The sequence below is a fragment of the Malaya genurostris genome, chromosome 1 (genome assembly GCF_030247185.1).
Source record: "Malaya genurostris strain Urasoe2022 chromosome 1, Malgen_1.1, whole genome shotgun sequence".
Lineage (NCBI taxonomy): Eukaryota > Metazoa > Arthropoda > Insecta > Diptera > Culicidae > Malaya > Malaya genurostris.
The window spans coordinates 74,111,478-74,133,354 of NC_080570.1; the positions used below are offsets into that span (position 1 = coordinate 74,111,478).

The 21,877-nt window shown below is 39.6% G+C and overlaps 1 protein-coding gene across 1 annotated transcript in view; it reads left to right on the top strand.

Annotated features, from left to right (window-relative positions):
* LOC131440489 (protogenin) overlaps window positions 1-11,552 on the top strand; it is a 49,226-nt gene extending 37,674 nt beyond the window's left edge. The window contains exons 5-9 of the mRNA XM_058611806.1: window positions 2,362-2,921; window positions 2,982-3,178; window positions 3,269-3,396; window positions 3,459-4,738; window positions 6,753-11,552. Of these exons, the coding sequence (XP_058467789.1) occupies window positions 2,362-2,921; window positions 2,982-3,178; window positions 3,269-3,396; window positions 3,459-4,738; window positions 6,753-7,355 (2,768 nt within the window). The 3' untranslated portion in view covers window positions 7,356-11,552. The remainder of the gene's footprint in view (window positions 1-2,361; window positions 2,922-2,981; window positions 3,179-3,268; window positions 3,397-3,458; window positions 4,739-6,752) is intronic.
* The last annotated feature ends 10,325 nt before the right edge of the window (window positions 11,553-21,877 follow it).

A 21,877-nucleotide genomic window follows, 5' to 3' on the forward strand; every position in this document is an offset into this window, starting at 1 on the left:
GTAAATCCCGCTTGGTACGGCCCTACGAATTCCTTAGCTATTGGTGATAGACGATGGCAAAGGATTCGGGAGAGTACCTTGTAGACGGCGTTCAGCAATGTGATTGAGCGGTAATGGCAACAGTCTAGCTTATCGCCCTTTTTGTAGATGGGACATACCACTCCATCCATCCATTCCTGCGGTAGAATCTTCTCCTCCTAAATCCTAGAAATCATCCAGTGCAGCGCTCTAGCCAGTGTCTCTCCTCCATGTTTGAGCAGCTCGCCTGGCAACTGGTCATTACTCGCGGCTTTGTTGTTCCTCAGCTTGCCGATCTCCTCACTTATCTCCGACAGATCAGGGACTGTGAATCTGTCGTCGGCTGAGCGTGCACCCAGATTGATTCCTGTACCGTTCTCTGTATTTTGTGCTTCGCCATTCAGATGCTCGTCATAGTACTGCTTGCACCTGTCGATCACCTCACGTTCGTTCGTGAGAAGGTTACCACTGCTATCTCTGCACATTTCGGCCTATGGCGTGTAGCCTCTACGTAAGAGGTTCACCTTCTCATAGAACTTCCGTGTGTCATTTGCGCGGTACAGCTGTTCCATCGCTTCACGATCTTGGTCTTCCTGGTGGCGCTTTTTCTTTCGGAAAACCGTGTTCTGTCTTCCGCGCCTGTCTGTATCGTTCCTCGTTCACTCTAGTGCGGGGTTGCAGCATCCTCGCCCTTGCTGCATTCTTCTCTTCGACCAACTTCTGACATACGCCGTCAAACCAGTCATTTCCTCGATTCGATAACCTCGTACCTAGAACGGTTGCAGCAGTGCTACTCACGGCGGGCCTTACGTTCCTCCAGCTGTCTTCAAGAGTCGCCGCGCCAAGCTGCTCTTCCGTTTGTAGCTCCAGTTGTTGCGCGTATTCCTTTGCAGTGCGAATGCTACGTAGCTGCTCGAGATTGAGTTCCGGCGTTCCTGTGTGACGAGTATTGTGTACCGTCGATAGTTTTGAGCGCATATAAACCGCGACAAGGTAGTGGTCAGAATCAATATTGGCACTGCGGTAAGTGCGGACATTGATGACGTCGGAGAAGAATCGCCCGTCGATGAGAACATAGTCGATTTGATTTTCCGTATGTTGATCAGGTGATCTCCAGGTGGCTTTGTGGATATCTTTGCGAGGGAAGAAGGTACTTCGAACTACCATTCCTCGGGAGGCTGCAAAGTTTACGCATCGTTGACCGTTGTCGTTTGTTACCGCGTGCAGGCTCTCCAGCCCGATCACGGACTCGTATATTGCCTCCCGGCCTACCTGAGCATTCATGTCGCCGATGACGAGTTTTACATCCCGCCGTGGACAGCTGTCGTAGGTTCGTTCCAGCTGAGCGTAGAATGCTTCCTTCTCGTCATCGGGTCTCGTCTCATGCGGGCAGTGCACGTTGATGATGCTGTAATTGAAGAAACGGCCCTTGATTTTCAATACGCACATTCTATCACTGATTGGCTGCCACCCAATCACGCGCTGGCGCATCTTGCTCAACACTACAAATCCCGTTCCTAGAACGTTGGTTGTGCCACAGCTCTGGTAGAAGGTACCGCTCGATGCCCACTTTTCCACACCTTCTGTCCCGTCCAACAAAGTTCCTGCAGTGCTACGACATCGAAGCCGCGGATTTGAAGCTCATTATGCAGCATTCGGTCGTATACTGGGAAGCCAAGCGATTTGCAGTTCCATGTGCCAAGCTTCCAATCGTAGTCCTTTGTTCGTTGCGTAGGTCTTTGCCGATTACTCCGAGTCATATTTCTTTCTTGATCGTACGCAACATGTGTTTTCCGGGCGGCTTGTTAGGCCTGCACCAACCTCCTATCTCGCTTGAGAGCCATCGTGTCAGCAATGTTTAAAGTTCCACACTGACACAAGGACGGTAATCAGCCGCTCCTAGCATGGAGAACAGACGCTGTTTCGAGCCGCCCCAACATGGGGAACAGACTCGGATAGGCTTGCTCTCTGTAAAGCCTTATTTTACACCACAAGGTATTGTTCACTACGCTGTATTGTACTTTGTATCTATCACCGAGACTGTAACAACACGTCTGATTTAGTCAAGGCACGTACTGGGCCTAATACTTAATTTACTACGTTTCTAGATGAAGTAAATTGTTTTTCATCTAGTTTCAACGAAGAACCAAACATATTAGTCTATCAAATATCGCAAAAGAATTATTAACATTTTCATTTTGTTGTTTTTATTTGATTGTTTTTTCATTATGTAACATTTCACTCATTATAATAACTAAAATACGTGAATTCTAAATGCATTATATACGTCAATGTTGTGGATTGATTCCAACTGCTCAATAAATTATGCATATTTGTTTCTAGTTCCTGTGCTGTCGATATTTTATCAAAATGGTATATTTATTTGGTGGCCACGATTCACTAGTTTGCAACCGACGGCTTATGTGATTCAAATTAAACATAACGATAACGGCAGCTTGCCACTGGTCACGGAACAAATCAATGGTACTAGACACATTTTGGACGACTATATAACGCATGAAGATGTTGAACCGCTACTGATGAAGATAAATGTAACTACAACTCAAGTTTACGAAAACATACTAGAAGAAAACAATGGAAAGCGGAGGCGAAAGCGACGACGTCGTGCTTTTGATGTAGGAAAAAATCCCAAAAAGATTTTCGAATCTTTAACTGGTACACAACTGGACCTAGAATCATACAATAGTAATACAGGAATAGACAACTATTCCAAAAATGACAAAAAGTATCGTCAAGTATTGATCACTCAGATCAAAGTATCAGGAAATGTTACAGGAATACTAATCCCGGATACTAAAAATGCTGTCGTTAGGATCTTAGGATCAATCTCACCTAGTGGAGACCCAATGCAACAAGATCTGCGTTTTGTTCAATGGAAAACGGTAGTTTTGGAATGTAGAATACAAAACATGATTTATTCTTCTGTGTTATATTTCTTATAGATTGATTCATCAATACGCCGTCCAGATACAGTAAATCGTTTCCAAGCAAATCACGTTGATGCGCGTAGTGTACAATTCACCTGGAGTCGTTTTATCGCAACTGATCTAATCAACAAATGTTTGATGTTGTGTTACAAAAATGTTAATCATGATGTTTTCATTAGAAGAGGGTCCAACCGAGTAAACTGTCAGAACATGTGAGTCCGTATGGAAGATATGAAAATTTTCCGATACCATGCGATTCTATAGCACGTAAAGTAAACAATAATTTTGTATTTTTTTTTCAGACAAAAAGATGCAAGCCATTTCAATTTGGTAGGATTGTTACCATTCACACTATATAAAGCTTTCCTTAAATCATGTCACTCCAAGGAACCAATAAGTGATGTTTTGGACTTTCAAACGAAACAAGATGGTATTTTGATTCTAATAAATCGAATGAGTTCAAACTATAAATTTAAGTCATACCTTTTCCAGTCCCTGGACCAGTAACAAATCATGGCTTGGAGAGGAAAGATGGACTCACACTTACATGGGGCCCACCAGAGAATAGGAATGGCATCCTACAGGGATATCTGATTGAATGGGTTGATAAAGATAGAGTGCACAATGCAGTTAATTTGACAGTTGGCGCGAATCACTTCCAGTTTCCGAACGTTTCGTCCGATGAGAAAATCAATATTTCTATCAGAGCCATCGGAAGCACTGGCATCGGTATACCAATTTACATGAATCTTTTAAACCATGTGGATGTCGCATACGATGAACCTGAAATGTACATTCCTTGGATAGAAATAATGATTGGAACTTTCATCGTGATATTTCTTCTGCTGTTTTGCTGCTTATTACTAGTACATCGAAAAAATTGCAGGAAAAGACATCATAATCATGCAGCAACAGCTGCCTCAACGGCTTTACAAATTCACTCCTCCAGCTGTAATGCTGACATGCATGAAATGCAAACATTGATCAGGACACCAGAGCAACTACCAGTATTAATACCAAATGGAAACTATAAACAACCACAAAACCAGAAATCTGGAGCTCAGCCACCAGTTGTAAATACTTCAGAAAGTGTTATGAATCCTTCCGTTATCCCAAACTCAACTTCAGTTTCTGACCCCACAAATGCAAAACTTCAACCGACGCTATCCAGCATTAGGGTTGTATCGCATGGGGGCAATTCTTCCCTATCTACAACTACACTTCCTATCCAACAACCATCAGTATCCCCAGAAGTTTTAGGTAGAAATATAAGTATACATAACAAAATTCCGTTAAAGATTAGCAGCAGAAGTGAAAATCCTATCCTCGATCTAAAACAGATACCTTTCACCACTAGTAGTATTTGTAGCCCTAATAGTAGTTATCTGAATATATGTCAGCAATCTGACAAAAAGGCAGAATGCTACAGCAGGCAAAATGGTAAAAATAACCATTCCAATATTACGGGTGCAGTAGTTCAACGGCAACCGAAACATTCCTCCAGAGCTAAGGACACTTCTATGGCAGTGGAACAAATACCAAACTCTACTGCTACTTCGACGTCGCTTTCATCGGCCTCAAACTTCTCAGGCATATCGACTGGTTCGAGTGGTTCGACTGTATCCTCCTGTTCTTCCCAAACGCAACCGCACCGATCAAACACTGCTAACGCAAATGCCTCCAATCTATGCGACAACAGTAATGATTATATAGTTCTCAATGCAGCTCCAATAGCATTAAATGCAGGAGTACGTATTACTGAGAATCCACAGGTAAGTGTCGAAAATGTTGCTTGACTAGATTACACATGAATTGATATCTGTAGATCACACATGATTCTGAAGATTGCTTAGACAATAACGGTTTATGATGTGATAAATTATTCTTTTTAACATGACCTTAGTACATAGCACTGTCCAGTTCTTACAATACAACTTTTTTCTTTATTTGAGAGATTTTTTAAGCCTTAATACGTGGGGCCGCCTTGAGCTAGTTTTAAAATTTGATCAGTATCCAATGAGGAGAACAGACTGGAAAAATACCTACGAATACAACTAGGGCGGTTCTACACATTTCCCCGAAAACTATTCTCCAGAACATAAAAAACCGAAGCTTTTTCCTCTCGTTTGGACTTAACTGAGAGATAGCCCCTAGCTTTGAGTAATCCGGGCAAACGCACGGATCTAGACAGAGGTGATTTCTGCGGGGCGCATCAATTAAAACTGAATTTTTATCGAAATCATTTCTTCCGCGTCATCTCCAAGCGCGTTTACAAAGTCAATCTATGAATTGAAATATTAGCAGGTTGATAAGATATTTAAGCTGTCCAGTTTAACACAAATCTCCAATTATCAAGGGGAACGTGCAATTTGAGCCAATTTGTTCTGATTCCTGATTCCACTAATTGATACCTTCGTGACTATGGTTTTCTGGAAAATGGTACATTCTGGGGAAAATACTTCGTTGCTTTCTTTTCTGGGAAATGGTTTTCGAGAGATTGTCGTACAACCAACTAGGGCTATTGTACCAATAACCATCTCAATAGTAGAGTCGCCATGTTAATTAGCGTATTACACGGCTTTGAATCAACAAAATGTGTTAAAATCGAAGACGAATATCTTTGCTTCGGCTCTAAGAAGCAGAGAAAAAGGTCGAAAATTGTTCAATACTTTTGATATAGAGACTTGAAGTGAATGGCCCTATTTTTATATTACCCTTAAAGTATTTTTTTTCGTTTATAAGATGACTACTGGAGCTGAGATGATAAATGGGGTTACCATATAAAATAAACACTGCGTAAAAGTTACTGCACAGACGGGACTCGAATCCTTAGCTTCCTCCTTACCGATGGAACAGCGTGACGTTCTAGTACAGCTGAACATGCTCGGTTGCTTCTGTTAAATTAGGTTGCTTCTTGGTGTGTTTCACATTCACAGGGGAAGCATGTTATTTGTTTTTAATATAAGATTACTGGAAGAACAATTCCTTCCATGCAATAGCATATGTACATCGACATGGAAAATGTTTTTTTTTATTTCATCAATTAGCGTGCTTCAAAAAAACCTAAAATTTTGAATTGAGATACTTCAACTAGGGCGGGTAAAATCACCACTCTTTGGGAGTTAGACCAACATTAACTTTTTATGGAATTCATGACTTGAACTCAAAGATTCATTTTTTTCAATTGACCTCAATCATATCTAACAATCCGCGAAATGATAGTGAAAATCGAAGTCTGCACAGATGCACAAAGACAGATAAAAAAAATAACTTTTTACTGATAGCAGATAGAGAGTTTACGTCTTCGATCATATTGTACCAATGTAATTTGACTTTGCTGAAAACAACATTTCGCTAACTGAAGTTTTCATTACTAATTGGAGTTGTCAACAATACTAGAAAAGCTTAAAATGATTAAAAAACAATATCTCAAGCCTTGTTATTTGGTTGTCCATGCATATTCTCTTATAACGTGTTGATTGACGAGAATCTAAAAATTTCCAGCGCCTTATAATCTCATTTCTCTAATATAAATTGCTTTTAAAACATCGTTACTATAAAATCGTTCTATTGTTTCATGACAATGTTGTTATGCAGATTGACAATTTTATGAATAGTTCTCGTGTCTCATAACAATCCTAAATTCAAGGCACCTTTGCAGCCTAGCACTTTGCTGAAGGGTTTATCTGTTCGAAGCTTTCTATTGAAACATGAGACTATGAAACACTAGAAGCTTTTCAATTCCATATGAGTAACTAAAGTATAAACTTTTTTTTTCAATTCCAGTATTCAAATAAGAACAACATGGTAGAAGGACACCATCCTACAACAACCGTACTAAACACTTCGTTGTTCGACAATAGTCAGCGCAGATTATTAGACTTAACAATAGATAGTAATAGTATAGAACAGTATGACGATGACGTAACTAACTGTGATCATAACGACGATACCAAGCAACTAGCAACTGACAGCGTTTATATGTGTAGCGAGAACTCCCCAGAGGTGATCCGGAAGTCACAACAAACAGTGCGGATTCACTTAGAGCCGATAGTAAACACCATGGAGGAGGACGACAACAACAATGAACAGCAGACAAACGGAGCACTTAATAATTTCCGCAATGAGTGTGCACATCTTCATCATCAGCAATTGCTCAATCCAAGACATTTGACTTATTGCTGTACTGAAAACAGTACCGTTGATTCGATCGATTGCAAAAACGATAGCAGCAATGAGAATGGCGAAGTCTATGATGATACTTCAATAGATGATGCAGACAACTCTTCGTCGTTGCTGGATGGTAGTAATATCAGTTCCAAACCCCTGCACCAGCAGCATACTGCTAATTGGAGCTTCAGGAGACCAATAATTGGTCCAAACGGTTAGTTACATCGTTGTCGTAACTTTTCTTAGCACCATTTCTTACGCATCATGAACATTGTAAACAAGATGATTTAGACATTTTACAATTCGGTATCTTAAAAAAAACGTTCTTTTTATGTTCAGTGAAATTAGTTGCAGTTAGGTTCGATCAACAGACAGAGAATTCAACCACATGTTAGAGGCTTATTCCGATTTATACGGCAGTTAAAATAATTAAAAACAAGATACTCAGCGTTGAGTGTTGACGATCTATTTGTTCTATCCAAATGCTCATTCTAAACGATCAAAAATATTGAGAAAAAATAAGTTCTAGTTCATAATTTGCAAAACAAGAATGATATGAGTGTAATTACTACGTTTAAGCACAATTTTCAGCATTGATGTTCGAAATTAACTGCTTCCTATACGGTCATCTCTCACGATCACAATGAAAACCAACGTACCTAAATGCAATAGAGGTTAATTTGCAAGTAAAAACTGTTCCCGTGAATAAAATATTAGCTGCTACGAGAAAAGTAAATTAATGAAAACCGTTATACCCATTGACGATGTGCGATGGCAAATGCGAAAGTAAAGTGTTGGACACTGTTGGCATAGAATACCTAACTTTATGTAAAGTAAATCAAGATGACAATTTGGAGTGTATAGTGATCGAAAATTCATAAACATAAGCATAATTTGTATAACAAACTGGTACCTGAAACAAACAGTAGAATATAAGATGAACCATCAAACAATAGCATTGTAAGAGAACACCTAAACTAAAGCTAAAGTTCTGAAACTACGGACACACAACAATACTGGCGAATACTATACCACGTAATGACAAGTTTATTGACAAATTTTTACTGTTTGAATAGTTTCAGCAAAATATTTTGTTCTCAAATTTCTGAAAAAAAAGAACACTAACATTTTCTACTAAGGTTAGAACGTTTAAGCCGTTTTGAGAAGTAATTGTAACTAATTTAATATACATAACAACTTAACACATTGATAGCATACTATCCAGTATCGAAATCAAATTTCGAATAGCTATCTAACGCTTAAAACTGAAATTGTGATTTAAACTGTTATGCAAACCAATTGAATTATAGTTACGCAGATATGGAAAAAGAGACAGGTGTCTCATACTGAGTTAATTAGATTTAAATATTTCTTTAACTAAAATTATGCATCGGATAAGTTTACCATCTCTCAATCTCGCTGTTGCAGCAATTAACTTGAACTCGAACATTGGCAATTGAAAACGTGATTCTGTAACCGCAATGGAACAAAGGAACGAAACAGAAAAAAAATCATCGGCAAAGAAACGTATTGAACGTGCCTTGCTTGTACAAAACGACACAAAATATAAAAAAGTAAAACTTTGTAACTCAAGCCACACAAACCGTAATGGCGATGCTCTCAAAACGGTCTACTATCATTAATTTTTGTTATTTTATTCGATATTTTTTCGTTAGCTAGGTTTATAATTTTCATTTCCACAACAACAACAACACAATAACACACTTTTGGGATAATACTGGTAATGAAGCATTCCTCAGAGGTAGATGCGGACACTTTTGAGTTGATCGCAACTCATCCTTCAGTGCCATTTGTAGTTTAGTACAGAAATGACAACAAAATGAAGATTTAACACACGTGCAATATTAACAATAAGAAAAGAACTAAATATGTACTTTATAGAGGGGCGCGTCCGTTTGGTCTAAAGTCATTTGGAATAATCGACGAAAATGAATTATTACTATTATGGAAAAAATGTCGTTTGGGTTGGTTGTTAATTTACATAATGCTTTTTGACCTTATAACCCAAACTTTTTGGAGTTAGTCAAAATCTGATATCTGACTATTTTTAGTTAACCAGTGTTTTGTGATACCATGCATGAACGTAAGCATGATCAAGTGTATCACAAATCAATCAACAAATTTATGGTTCAATGTGAATTACAGAGTAGTTTCTAAATCCATAACGATAAAGTTTATTCCAAACAATATACACTTAATAAATTAAATTTGAAATGGTATACTGACATTTCACAAATGATTTTATATTAATTATTAACGAAATACCAATCGGCCAAATAGAGGTGACCCCTTTTTAATTACTGTAGATCATCAGCTTAAAATATAATCTCGTTCGGTTACAAACGAAATGGCCCATTCCAGTTGCTTTATGGATTGCTATTTGATTTTTGTGGTTAAACACTTAGAACTGCATTAAAATCATAAAATCAGATGTACTATTTAAAAAAAACTTCATAGCAGTGAAAATTTATCCTCTTGCATTTTTGAAAAATGATCAGATTTCCAGGTTTTATTTCTCTGAATCTGGTTCTGTATTTAACTTTACGTGATTAAACTCAAGTAATTGTCGATCGAAATTTTGAATCTCTATTATTTTCGGACCATTTTAGAACAAAACCTCAGCATTCAGTTCAGTTTGTTGTCATTTCTTTTTAAATTCAATGTCAAAAGAAACAAATATAACAACATTTAACTAATACACTTTCCTTGAACGCGAAAATGTCCCTAATTTACATTTCAATTTCGATACCTATGATTTCTCGTCGAAAAATGTTTACATCAATCAATCGAACAGACCAAATCAGTTATCATTCATGATACATTAAAAAATAAACGACTTATGTTAATAAGAAATCAAACGCAAGTTAGTTCCATGTATAATTCGTTATACATTTGAAAGCAGTCAAAAAAATTTACAATTCAAAAATGATACTCATCGGATGACATTCAAACGTAAAACCTCTTCTTAAATGTATCTCCATTCATCATCCACACAAATTCAAAATGTAAAACGCAAATAATTTTTCAGAAAAATAAATGTATTTCTTGCTATTCGTTGAGGTCTAATTTGTGTATTAAAAATGCTTCAGACACTAGTTTATAGATTCATAAAGAGCCCGTGACAAGACTCGACAATCTAGTTAGAATCACCCTAAACCGAGCAAGAATATTACGTTGCAGTTTCAGTTAAACTTGTTTCAATGCTTACAGTGTTTCTCTATACAAATCGAAAACCTTCTACTTACGATAATTAGTTCCGTAAACATAAATTAGATAACATTTTGTATGATATATGTTTAGGTATCGCCGAATATAAATTAAATCTATAGTTGAACACAGTTACCATTAACAATGCACTCCATTTCATTATTTCACTTTGTATTTTTAAATGAGTTCATTATTGTATCATGCATTTGAATCATTTCTTATAATTCCAATCCTGTGTTCTGTGAAGTTTACTAAAACATATCACCAACCACAATCATTACCTGCTCACAGTTACTGATAATCGCAGCAAAACACCTCCCATTTTTTGTTTCAAGGCATCCGGATATTCAATCATCCCCACCGCACAGACATAGAAGAAAACCAAATAGAATTATTAGATGCAAGTATCATTACTACTCGCCACACTCGAATACATCTATAGCCAAAGCATTTCTCAGATATTGTTTTTAGATGTATAATAGCAACATATTATAACAGACACATTCACACACTCTTAGTAGTGTCCGGTAGCAAGAAAAGAAATATGTTTTAATCCAAACAACACCCAACAAGGCTTTTGTGAACATTTTTCACATTCCATAGGTCCGTAAGCTGAATTCCAACTATTAGTTGGTAGTTTTGTCCACTGTTTCCACACAAGAAATCTTATAGTATTTATTATCAGTTCATTTAACTGTGTTAATTTCAGTTTAAGCGAATCCATTAATTATGAAAGAATTATTTAACTAAACAGAGAAAGAATCTTTATTTATTCCACCCCTTCCACACAGATACAATCATGCAGATGCACCCGAATCAAAATATAGCGAAGTTCATTAGTTTCGGAGCGAATTGTTTCCATTCAACTATACTTAACCATGATCATAAATATTTATTTGCTAAGAACAATTATTGTGAACAAGTGAAGAAATCTAAAAATATTAGGCTTGCAAGAAACTATTATTTTACACTTAATCTGTTAGTTTTCACAAGTTAACAAGGCTAACGAAATAATTGTAATTGTTTTATTTTTATCTCCTAGTTTTCAAGCAAGCTAAGCGCGAATGAATGATTGCATTTTTGGATGAATTGTTATCTACCTCATAACAACAAGATCATTTTATGACTTTGTTTTTAAATTCTAGTAAGAAGAAACATAATAAACGAAGTAAATTTTATTAATTAATTTTAGTTATCCATGTATAATATATACAGTATACAATAAATTAAATATAAATAAAACCATTGAATATGATGTAATTATAAAGTTTTTTCTTCCGAACCTCCAATGTAATATACAAATTGGTATACAGTTTGTTAAGTAAGAGCATGCGCAGCATAATTTTGAAATGGTTTATTTAATTATAGTTTTTTACTTATACATACATTAAATATATTCTGAGGTAACGCACATTTATTTTAATAGTGAGTCCAACCAACACCAGCATCAATCATTGCTTGGCATACTTTCCACTAAATTTTCGGCATATTCGAGTGGAAGGACCTCACAAATGATTCCAATTGTCTGGCGAGCTGCTTCGAGGTGTCAACATGCTTTCCACGGTGCTTCAGCTCGATGTAGGTAGCGAAGCCCAATCAAATGTTACGATAAAATTTCCCGTTTCCATTCAGTACAGAGCCGGCTCCGGTGTTTGGGATCATTCTTTTCTTGCAAGATACAGGTTTCGTTTTTACATTTTTTTGGGCACAAAGGATCCTGAATGGTTATTCAAGACCCTTTTGCTTCAATTTCGCTTGTCCTTGACGCAAGGAAAAGACAGGCTCCTTTTGATCACTATTCTTATCGAACAACGACTTGGAAGTAGAAATGGAAAACTTATCGATAACTATAACTTAAAATCGACGAGATCGAGATCGGAATGTCGATATTCCTAATATACATATGGGGATCCTCACACAATCAGCCACCAACTTTTTTTCGGTTTAAAACTTAAAAATATTCGATACGTATTTTTTAAATTTCAATGTGATACGTGGAATTTTCGAATGTTTTTTTAAATATTCATAAAAAAGGTAAAAATGTGATTTTCTTATAGAAATGAAATTTCAAAACTATGAAACCCTGGTACGCCACAATTGGACATAGATGCAAAAGTTAGGTTAAAGTATATGCTTTCGAATGATCATTTAGCGTCGACTTGCGCAAGATTTTGCACCTGGGTTGGTGGTTCAATGCATAGGACGCCGGTCTTACAAGCCAGTTGTCGTATGTTCGAGCCCCGACCTGGAAGGATTCTTAGTGTCAGTAGGATCCATAGTACTAGCCATGCAATGATTCTGTACACTAAGAATCGGCTGCGAAGTCTGTTGAAACAGAAAGGCCAAATTCCACAAAAGGAATGTAATGCCAGGACTTTGCTTTGCGCAAGATGTTGAAATTTGGATTATGCCAAAATGAACTTGACATCAAATTTGAAGCACCTATTTCCAAACATCAACACTTCGCATTTAGGCACTGGAAACCGTATATTTTTTGCTTATTCGAACAATTATTTATTGAGAATTTTCCTCTTACGACCTTTACCCGGAGCGGGTCGAACAGTAATAATGAATTAGAAAATTCGGGTTATTCATCAAAATTATCTATTTGTTTTTATATCTCCTGGATAGTTGATGTGGCGCTAACTAACCGAAGCCAAGATGGCTTGGCGACAACAGCAGAGTTGGCCACCGACCCGCCGTCGGAGGCAGCGGCCTCTTACATACAAACCTGGAGACCAGTAGGGTAACAGAGGTATTTTGGTCCGCTTTAGGATCGATTTTATTTTGGCCCACTTTGTAAAAATATCCACCAAATGTTTTAATATCTTTGAAAAATCCTTCCGCAATAGGTAATTTAATGTGATTAACTTCAAACTGATGCAACATAGGTTACCTAAGATCGATTGAATCCATATAGTTTGTTAGGTGGGCCAAAATATATGAAGTAACCAAAATACCTCTGTTACCCTATTAGAATTATCACACCATTAACATTTTGAATAAATAAATAAAACATTCTGAAACGATCTCACTATTATCCAGCATTTCATCAATGCGCTCGGGTACTTGCAGTACGTTTGATAAATTTGCCATCAGAACAACCAAACTCATGTCACCGAAAAATTAAACGGCAATGACTACTACCATAAATCAAATAAACATAGATTCCCCAGTGTAATACTAATGTAGTTGAGCAACCCGTGACAGCAAAAGTACCGTTTGGTGGAAAATGGGTGCGTAAATGCTCCTAAAATGCATGCATAAAGTTGCCTGCGTATTTAACAAAACCACAGTAGCTAATGGAAAAAAGTACACCCGTTTCTCACTAGAGGTCCTGTTATACCGTTTTCGTTTATTGATCAGAGCAGCCCGAAAGCTGACCCAGAGTCGCCCAAACAACGTTTTATATGTTTGTTTTAGCAACCTGAGGTCGCTCTAGATCGGACTCCAATCGCGTAGTTTCGCTCTGAATATTTTCTCGGGTCGCACCACGCATCCAGCCGAGTTTGTTTATTTATTCTTTTCTTCATGAGTTGTTGTTGTACCACGTGTTCGTTTTACTCGGAATCAGAGTAGCCCGCGTCTAGGTTCAAAAACGAAAACGGTATTAGTGTCACCGTACAGTCGGAAATCTATGTTTGTTTGATTTATGCTATACCAACTAGATGGCGCGCTACACCCGAAAAGGATTTTTCACTAGCGGTTATCTTTTCTAATTCGGTAGGTAGAATACCTGCCTGTATTTACGGAAAAAATACACAAACGAAAAAGAATTCTAGCCATTCTGCTATCAGCGAAGCTATATGTCTTTCCAATCACTATCCGCTGATCGAAAGTGCTATTTCATTGAAAATCTCAAGTACTCGGAAAGTAAGGCCCGAGTACAAGTTTTAGTCCGGATGGCGTAGCCCGAGCAAAACATACAATGAAGCAGCGACAGAGAAAAGCAATCGCCCGCTACGAGAATTGTTTGCAAACTGGACTTCGATCTCTCCTCTGCACACACAAGATACTCCTACACAACACAACACTTGAACTTTAAAAAAAAAATGGCACCCCCATCGTTGGTTTACCCAATTATTACTTTCCCGGCCTCCTAAAATTGTTGCGACCGGGGCGGATGCCCTCTTCGCCCTCTGATATTTTAATATTTTGTGGCGAACGTGTCGCGAATACTTTATACGTATTTGTTCAAAACTATTGCGTTCGAGAATAATATGTGAAATATTATATTTCAACTTGACTGAAGACTGTTTGCGACTAAAAGAAATAACGGAACATTTAAGAGACATTAGCGGACCTTACACTATCATTAAAAGTGTCATTACTAAAAAATAATGTCATTTTTATGAACGTGTAATGGTGCAGTAATGACGAGATTTCTATCAAATTTGAAATACATCATTACTTAGACATCATTAAAAATGACAATAATAATGCTCGTGTAAGGGCCGCTATTCAAACCCATTCTGTTGATATAACACAAATTTGCCAACTTATCTAATTGTTCCAGTAAGAACTCAGAATCCGTTTGTGGATTTGATAATATGAAATAGTTTGAAATCACCAGCAAAAGATAATCACCCCTATTCTGTACGTCGTTCGATTCGAAATATTCCGATCGAATGTGCAATTTCCATTCTGCATTCCGTTCGAGTTGGGTATGAACTCGAATATCATTAGCGGCCCTTACACGAGCATTAAAAATGTCATTTTTAATGTAACTAAGTAATGATGTATTTCAAATTTGTTAGAAATCTCGTCATTAGTACACCATTACACGTTCATTAAAATGATATTATTTTATAGTAATGACATTTTTAATGACTCGTGTAAGGGTCGCTATTCGTTCGAGTTGTTAAAATTTCGAAAATTACTCGATCGACTTGCGTTTGTATTACTTCTGTTCAATTTAGAATCGTTCTAATTTGTTTATACAAGTGTGACCGTTTTCTTTACCAAGAAATGAATAATATAAAAAGAAAAAGAACGTGTAAGTAGTGTTGACAGCTTTGATAGTTAGTGTTCGAAATTTCAAGTGTCCCGAACGAATCATACAAGTCGAACGGAATAAAGAATGCAAAATTCGAACTCGAACGACAGTGTAGAATCGTTCGTATCACAAATCCGTCGGATTGCAGAATCGGGGTGAATGTCATGTACTCGGAAAATTTAAATCTCATAAAGTAAAAATATGAACGGTCAAAGATGATTCCTTGAGGAACTCCAGAAGTAACAGTGGATGGTAAAGTAGTACAGTATGCTATTCTCACTAAGATTTCGCGGCCAGATAGATATGATTGAATCCAATTCAAGAATGCACCGCCTAATCCCTGCTTACTCAACTTAGAAACTGTTATGTATGATTGATCTTGTCGAACGCTGCGGAGAAATCGGTTCTGTTGAATAAGAGCGTGGTCTTGATTTCTCGCGATCGGTAAAGTGAAATGGTGTGATTTTTTTTAAATAGAGGGATCAGCTGACTATTGTATCGCGTACGCTTCGCTAAAACAATATTCAAAAGTGTACTCGTGCTGAGTCTTTTCATTTTCTCACGACAGTGACCACGCTTTTATGTAACAGACTGTAGATAGAATCGACTTGCAGTCTTGCTTGCAAACAGCATATGATGAAGGAAGTGTAGGATACTAAATTGGTGGAAGTTGAACGCTTGGGCATATATCCATGTTGATTCTCAGCAGACCCTGTCATTTTGGCGCTATTTTGGCGCGCACGAATTTGACATTTCTCTCCCTTACTTCTATGTACGAGATTCGATACGGACTCGCAGTTCGTGTTGAACACTCAAAGCGATCGGTTCATATATCGTTGCTGCTCATCACATTTCGTTTTTCTGTCTCATCGTATTCTATAGTGCGTAAACGACAACTCGACATTCGGAGGAAAATTTTTCAATAGTTAGTTTTTTGGAATAACTGGTGATTATCCCGTTGTTGCCGTTACTTGCCGAACCACGCACAAAGATAGGCCTCCTCGGAGTGCCGATTAGCACGTGCCCCGCTCGATATTGAGGTTGTGTTCTAACCTTTCATTTACCGCGGAAATCTACGATATACATCAAGGTTCCAGTTCTGCCTCGCCGCTCATGGCGAAGGCACTTGATCCTTTTCCCCTTCGATAATGGCTTTGCCGGCCCCCTTCTACTGGACTACATGGACAAAACCGGCCTTTCCGGTCCGATTCACGTGCTTCGCATGGAAGCAATATCGGGTGTTTTACCTAAAAACCCATTCGTGATAAGGAAATCAGTAGAAAATTGCGTTGGATCGAAAATCGACTTTTCCAGAAAATAAAGGTACAACGTATGCCCTCAAGATACGGAGTAAAGCTCAAATAAAAAAAACTATTAGACCTAACCTCACTCATCGATAAAACTGAAATCAAAATCACAGAACACCCTACTCTTAATATGACCCGATGCGTAGTGAGATGCAGAGACGTCGTAGATATGCCCGATGAAGAGTTGAAGCAATGGTTATCCGGACAAGGTATTCGCGGCATTCGCCGTATAACTAAACGCGTCGCCGATAAAAAAGAAAACACACCAACCATAATACTCACGATAGCCGGTACGGTGCTCCCCTCACACATAATTTCGGATGGATCCGATGCAAAACAAGTCCATATTACCCAGCCCCATTGCAATGCTTCAAGTGCTGGTCCTTCGGACACACCCGTCCACGTTGTCAGCAAAGCTCACCAACATGCGGACACTGCTCAAAAGACCACCCGATAGAAGATAACACCCAATGTGAAGCCGAAAGCTACTGCAAACGATGCGATCAATAGAACCATCCCATATCTAGCATAAAATGCCCCGAGTATTGCAAAGAACAAGACATTCAGAGACTAAAAGTAGACAAAGGTATTTCCTACCCATTGGCCAGGAAACTATACAAACAAGCTCACCCCCATGTATCCTTTGCATACATCACCGTCGCCAGTAAAGATCAACAAATTAAGGAGCTTTCTGCTAAAGTGGATAAACTCCAAAACGAGCTACTTAAAAGAGACTGTCCTACCGCACCCATCGAACCGCTCGATAAGGATAGAAATCTTATTTCCGAACTCATGACCAAAATGGATTCTCTGACCAGAGAGATGAAGAAGAAAGATGAACGCATCAAAGCTCTAGAAAAATTCTCGATTAAACCTCGTAAGGAAAAATGGAACTATCGAAGATCTTGTTGCCAAGGTTACAGGCCTCGAAGCTAAACTAAACAACAAGAACAAGGAAATATCGATTCTCCGAAACATCTTCGACCACCAACGTGAACAAACAGACAAAGTATCACCAACAACGTCTCAGAACCCTTCTCTAGTTCGCTCCGGCAGTAAAAAACCAAACAAGAAGCCTAGTCAGCCTAAAACTCAAACAAACCATATGTACGACAGTGATACCAGTCCAACACCTCAACCTCAAACTCCGTCTGAAAAACACTCCAAAAGAAACCATTCTCCGATGGACTCCGATGGATCATCGGACAGACCCAAAAGTAAACAACCTACCGGAAACGACATAAGCATCAATCTCCCTGCCTCAAGCTGGGATGAAAGTATGTCAGAATAAACCAGCGCTAATTTCAACTCATGCAATCAGTCACACTCCGAAAAACTAGTCATACCAGCAATTTCAAACTTCCCAAACAACAACAACGAACACAAAATCAATCAATAACTCACCGTCCACATACATCGTGGAGTTGACTGAACCGTCAACCGCATCAAACATTTTAAATGCAAGCAACCTCACACAGGAAACATTTCTCCGCCCAAAACCGAAAGGAAACCTCTACCAACTTAATATTGTGACTTCACACGGAACACAAAAGAGTAAACCCGCTCAGACTCTAGTTTTCCCGACTTCTCCTCGGGACAGTAGAGGCACCGTCGGTGCGGAAGTTACACCACCACCGGAACCGGCGGACACCCCTCTACATCCCGGGCGCGTCGGAAGAGGGACGGACAAGGGCAGTGCTGCCTATTCCCCTTCGGACAACGTGGGAATGAAAAAAATCGGAAACACAGTTTCGTTACCTCTGCCGCCGGCGGGCCCCTCACCGAAGCCTTCCTGCGGTGGGGCAATGACACCCATCCGCTCGCCGCACCATCGGATACACGCAACGCTGAAACATACGACCGTTTTTTACTTCTTAATTACGGATCCGGCGCAATCACCCCGGCCAGCACATCTTCAATAACAGCAGTGACCAGTACTCACCATGCCAGTTCGTCATCCCCAGCAACGCCCACCTCTTCCAGTAGAACATCGCCGGATCTCTCTTGTTCACTATCATCATACGCTAAACTACATCAGCCAAATGAACAAACCAATAACCAACAACCAAACCGAACTAAATTAGCACTACAATGGAACATAAATGGGATACACAACAATTTAGGTGACCTCGAACTACTCATTCAGGATAACCCTCCAATGATTCTCGCAATACAAGAAGCACACCGTACTACCGTGGAACAATTGAATCGTTTACTATCCGGAAAATATCGATGGACATACAAATGCGGAACAAACATCTACCATTCCGTAGCTATAGGAGTACTTCAGGGCATTCCTTTCTCCGCGGTTCAACCAAATACAGATCTTCCTATCGTCGCCGTTCGGATCGAATACCCCTTTCCTCTATCGGTGGCATCAATATATCTACCATGTGAAAAGATACCAAACCTCCAAAATCGTCTTCTACAAACTATAGAAGCCATACAAGATCCAAAGCTAATACTGGGCGACGTCAACGGTCACCATCCAAAATGGGGAAGTGTCACTCCTAACAACAGAGGCATTATTTTGTCTGATATCTCTGAGGCATTAGACTTGATAATACTTAATGATGGATCCACGACATTCACCAGTGGACAACGTACATCCGCCGTAGACATCTCCATGGTTAGCCCTAGCATTACACACAAGCTACTATGGCAAGCAAGCTCCGATCCACGAGGAAGTGACCACCATCCAATCACGATTCGCGTAGCAGACACACCACCAAAGACCACACGTCGCCCACGATGGGTTTACGAGAAAGCAGACTGGGAGAGCTTTGTCCTCTCATTACAACAAGAAATGGTTTCGCAACCCCCACAAGATGTGTCTCAACTGGTGCAGTTGATTCACCAATCGGCCAGTACCACGATACCTAAAACCAGTTCTAAAGTCGGACGCAAATCATTGCACTGGTGGTCAACCGAAACCAAACTAGCAGTTAAAGCAAGAAGAAAGGCACTTAGAAACGTTCGCCGAATCACAGATGGACACCCGGCAAAAGCGGCAGCCGCCGAACACTACCGTAAGACACGAAACGAATGTCGGCAACTAATTCGAGACGCTAAGAAAAAATCATTCGAAGAATTCCTCGACGGCATAAACTCCAATCAATCCCTCGCTGACCTATGGAACAGGGTTAACGCTTTGAGTGGCAAACGAAAAACTCTCGGTATGTCTCTCAATCTCAACGGCTCAGTAATCAGAAACCCCGCAATTATAGCCGACGTACTTGGAAATTATTTTGCTTCGTTGTCGGCCTTGAACAAGTATGACAGCCCTTTCACTCGCAAGAACGAATGCTCTACCGATTCATTGGCAAATCTTATAATACCAGAAGACACCGAATACCGCCTCGATATCAACAAACCGTTTCGTATGTCAGAACTCGAATACGCATTAGCCCGTAGCAAGGGCAAATCAGCCGGCGCTGATGAAGTGGGTTATCCTCTGTTAAAACAATTACCTCTTGAAGGAAAAACCACCCTACTACGTCTTCTAAATAAGGAATGGGCAAACAACACGCTTCCAATCGACTGGACGCACAGTTTAGTTGTACCAATTCCAAAAAATAATGCCGCTTCAACCCCAAACGATTTCCGCCCAATCTCCCTAACTTGCTGCTCTAGTAAGATACTAGAAAGAATGGTCAATCGTCGGTTAGTCCACCTTGAAAACGGAAACTACCTTGACCATCGTCAGCACGCCTTTCGACCAGGTTACGGCACCGGAACTTACTTTGCAACTTTAGCACAGGTCCTACAAGACGCCAAAACAGCTAATCTGCATACGGAAATCGCCACGCTCGACTTAGCTAAGGCCTACAATCGAACTTGGACACCAGGAGTAATCAAACAACTCGCTATGTGGGGTCTATCAGGACACATACTGTATTTCCTACGAAATTTTCTCCGCCGACGAACTTTCCAAGTCGTCATAGGCAACCACAGATCAAAGGTCTTTCCAGAAGAAACCGGCGTACCATAAGGCTCTATTATATCCGTTACTTTATTTTTAATAGCAATGAACGGAATTTTTAACGAGCTTCCGAAAGAAATCTACATATTCGTATACGCAGATGACGTAGTGTTAGTTGCCATTGGCAAAACAACGATAGCTTTAAGAAGAAAAATACAAGCAGCCGTAACAGCTGTTGTTAAATGGACAGTTCGAACCGGTTTTCAACTTTCCCCGGAAAAAAGCACCGTAACACACATATGCTCCTTACGACATCGTCCAAGCCGAACTCCCGTTATAGCCAACAAAATTGCAATCCCGCACAAATCTTCAACACGCGTCCTCGGTATAAGAATTGATCGTAGATTAACCTTTAACGACCACTTTAAAGAGGTAAAATAGGCGTGTAAGACAAGGTTGAATCTGCTACGAGCACTATGCAACCGACACCAATCGAACAATCGCGATGTCAGATTCCGCATCGCAGATGCAATCGTAGATAGTAAACTGATGTACGGTATCGAGCTGACGGCTATATCGACGGACTCTCTCATATCAATTCTATCACCGGTGTACAACAAAGCAATCAACATAACATCTGAACTACTACCTTCCACTCCTTGTACGGCAGCCTGCATCGAAAGTGGCAGACTTCCCTTATCTCTCCGAGTAACAGAAACCATCAGCAAAAGAGCCGTGTGCTTCCTAGAAAGAACTACCTCAAACTGCGACAGAGTCTTTCTCCTCGACGAGGCGAATCGACTTTTATCAAGAGACACCAATCAAGAGCTCCCCCCGGTGGCTGAATTCCACTGGAATGGAGCCAGAGACTGGAACGCACCCCGCATAAAGATCGACCTCACCATTAAGAACAATTTTAAAGCAGGCGCTAACCCCTCTGCGGTCAATAAAGCAGTCACGGAACTACAACAAACTCGCTACAAAAATTACCACGTTCGTTTCTCGGACGGCTCAAAAGCTAATGATCGAGTTGGAATCGGTATCACAGACCTTGTTACCGGTTCATCTTTCCGTCTTCCAGATCAATGTTCCGTTTTCTCCTCAGAAGCAGCCGCGGCCCTTATCGCTGCAACCACGCCCGCGCCAGATTCAAAACCGATCGCTATTTTCACAGACTCGGCAAGCGTTGTCAGTGCTCTCTCCTCAGACACTTGCAATCATCCATGGATCCAGGATATCCAGTCTCTGACTCCAGCCAACACAGTATTCATATGGGTCCCAGGACACT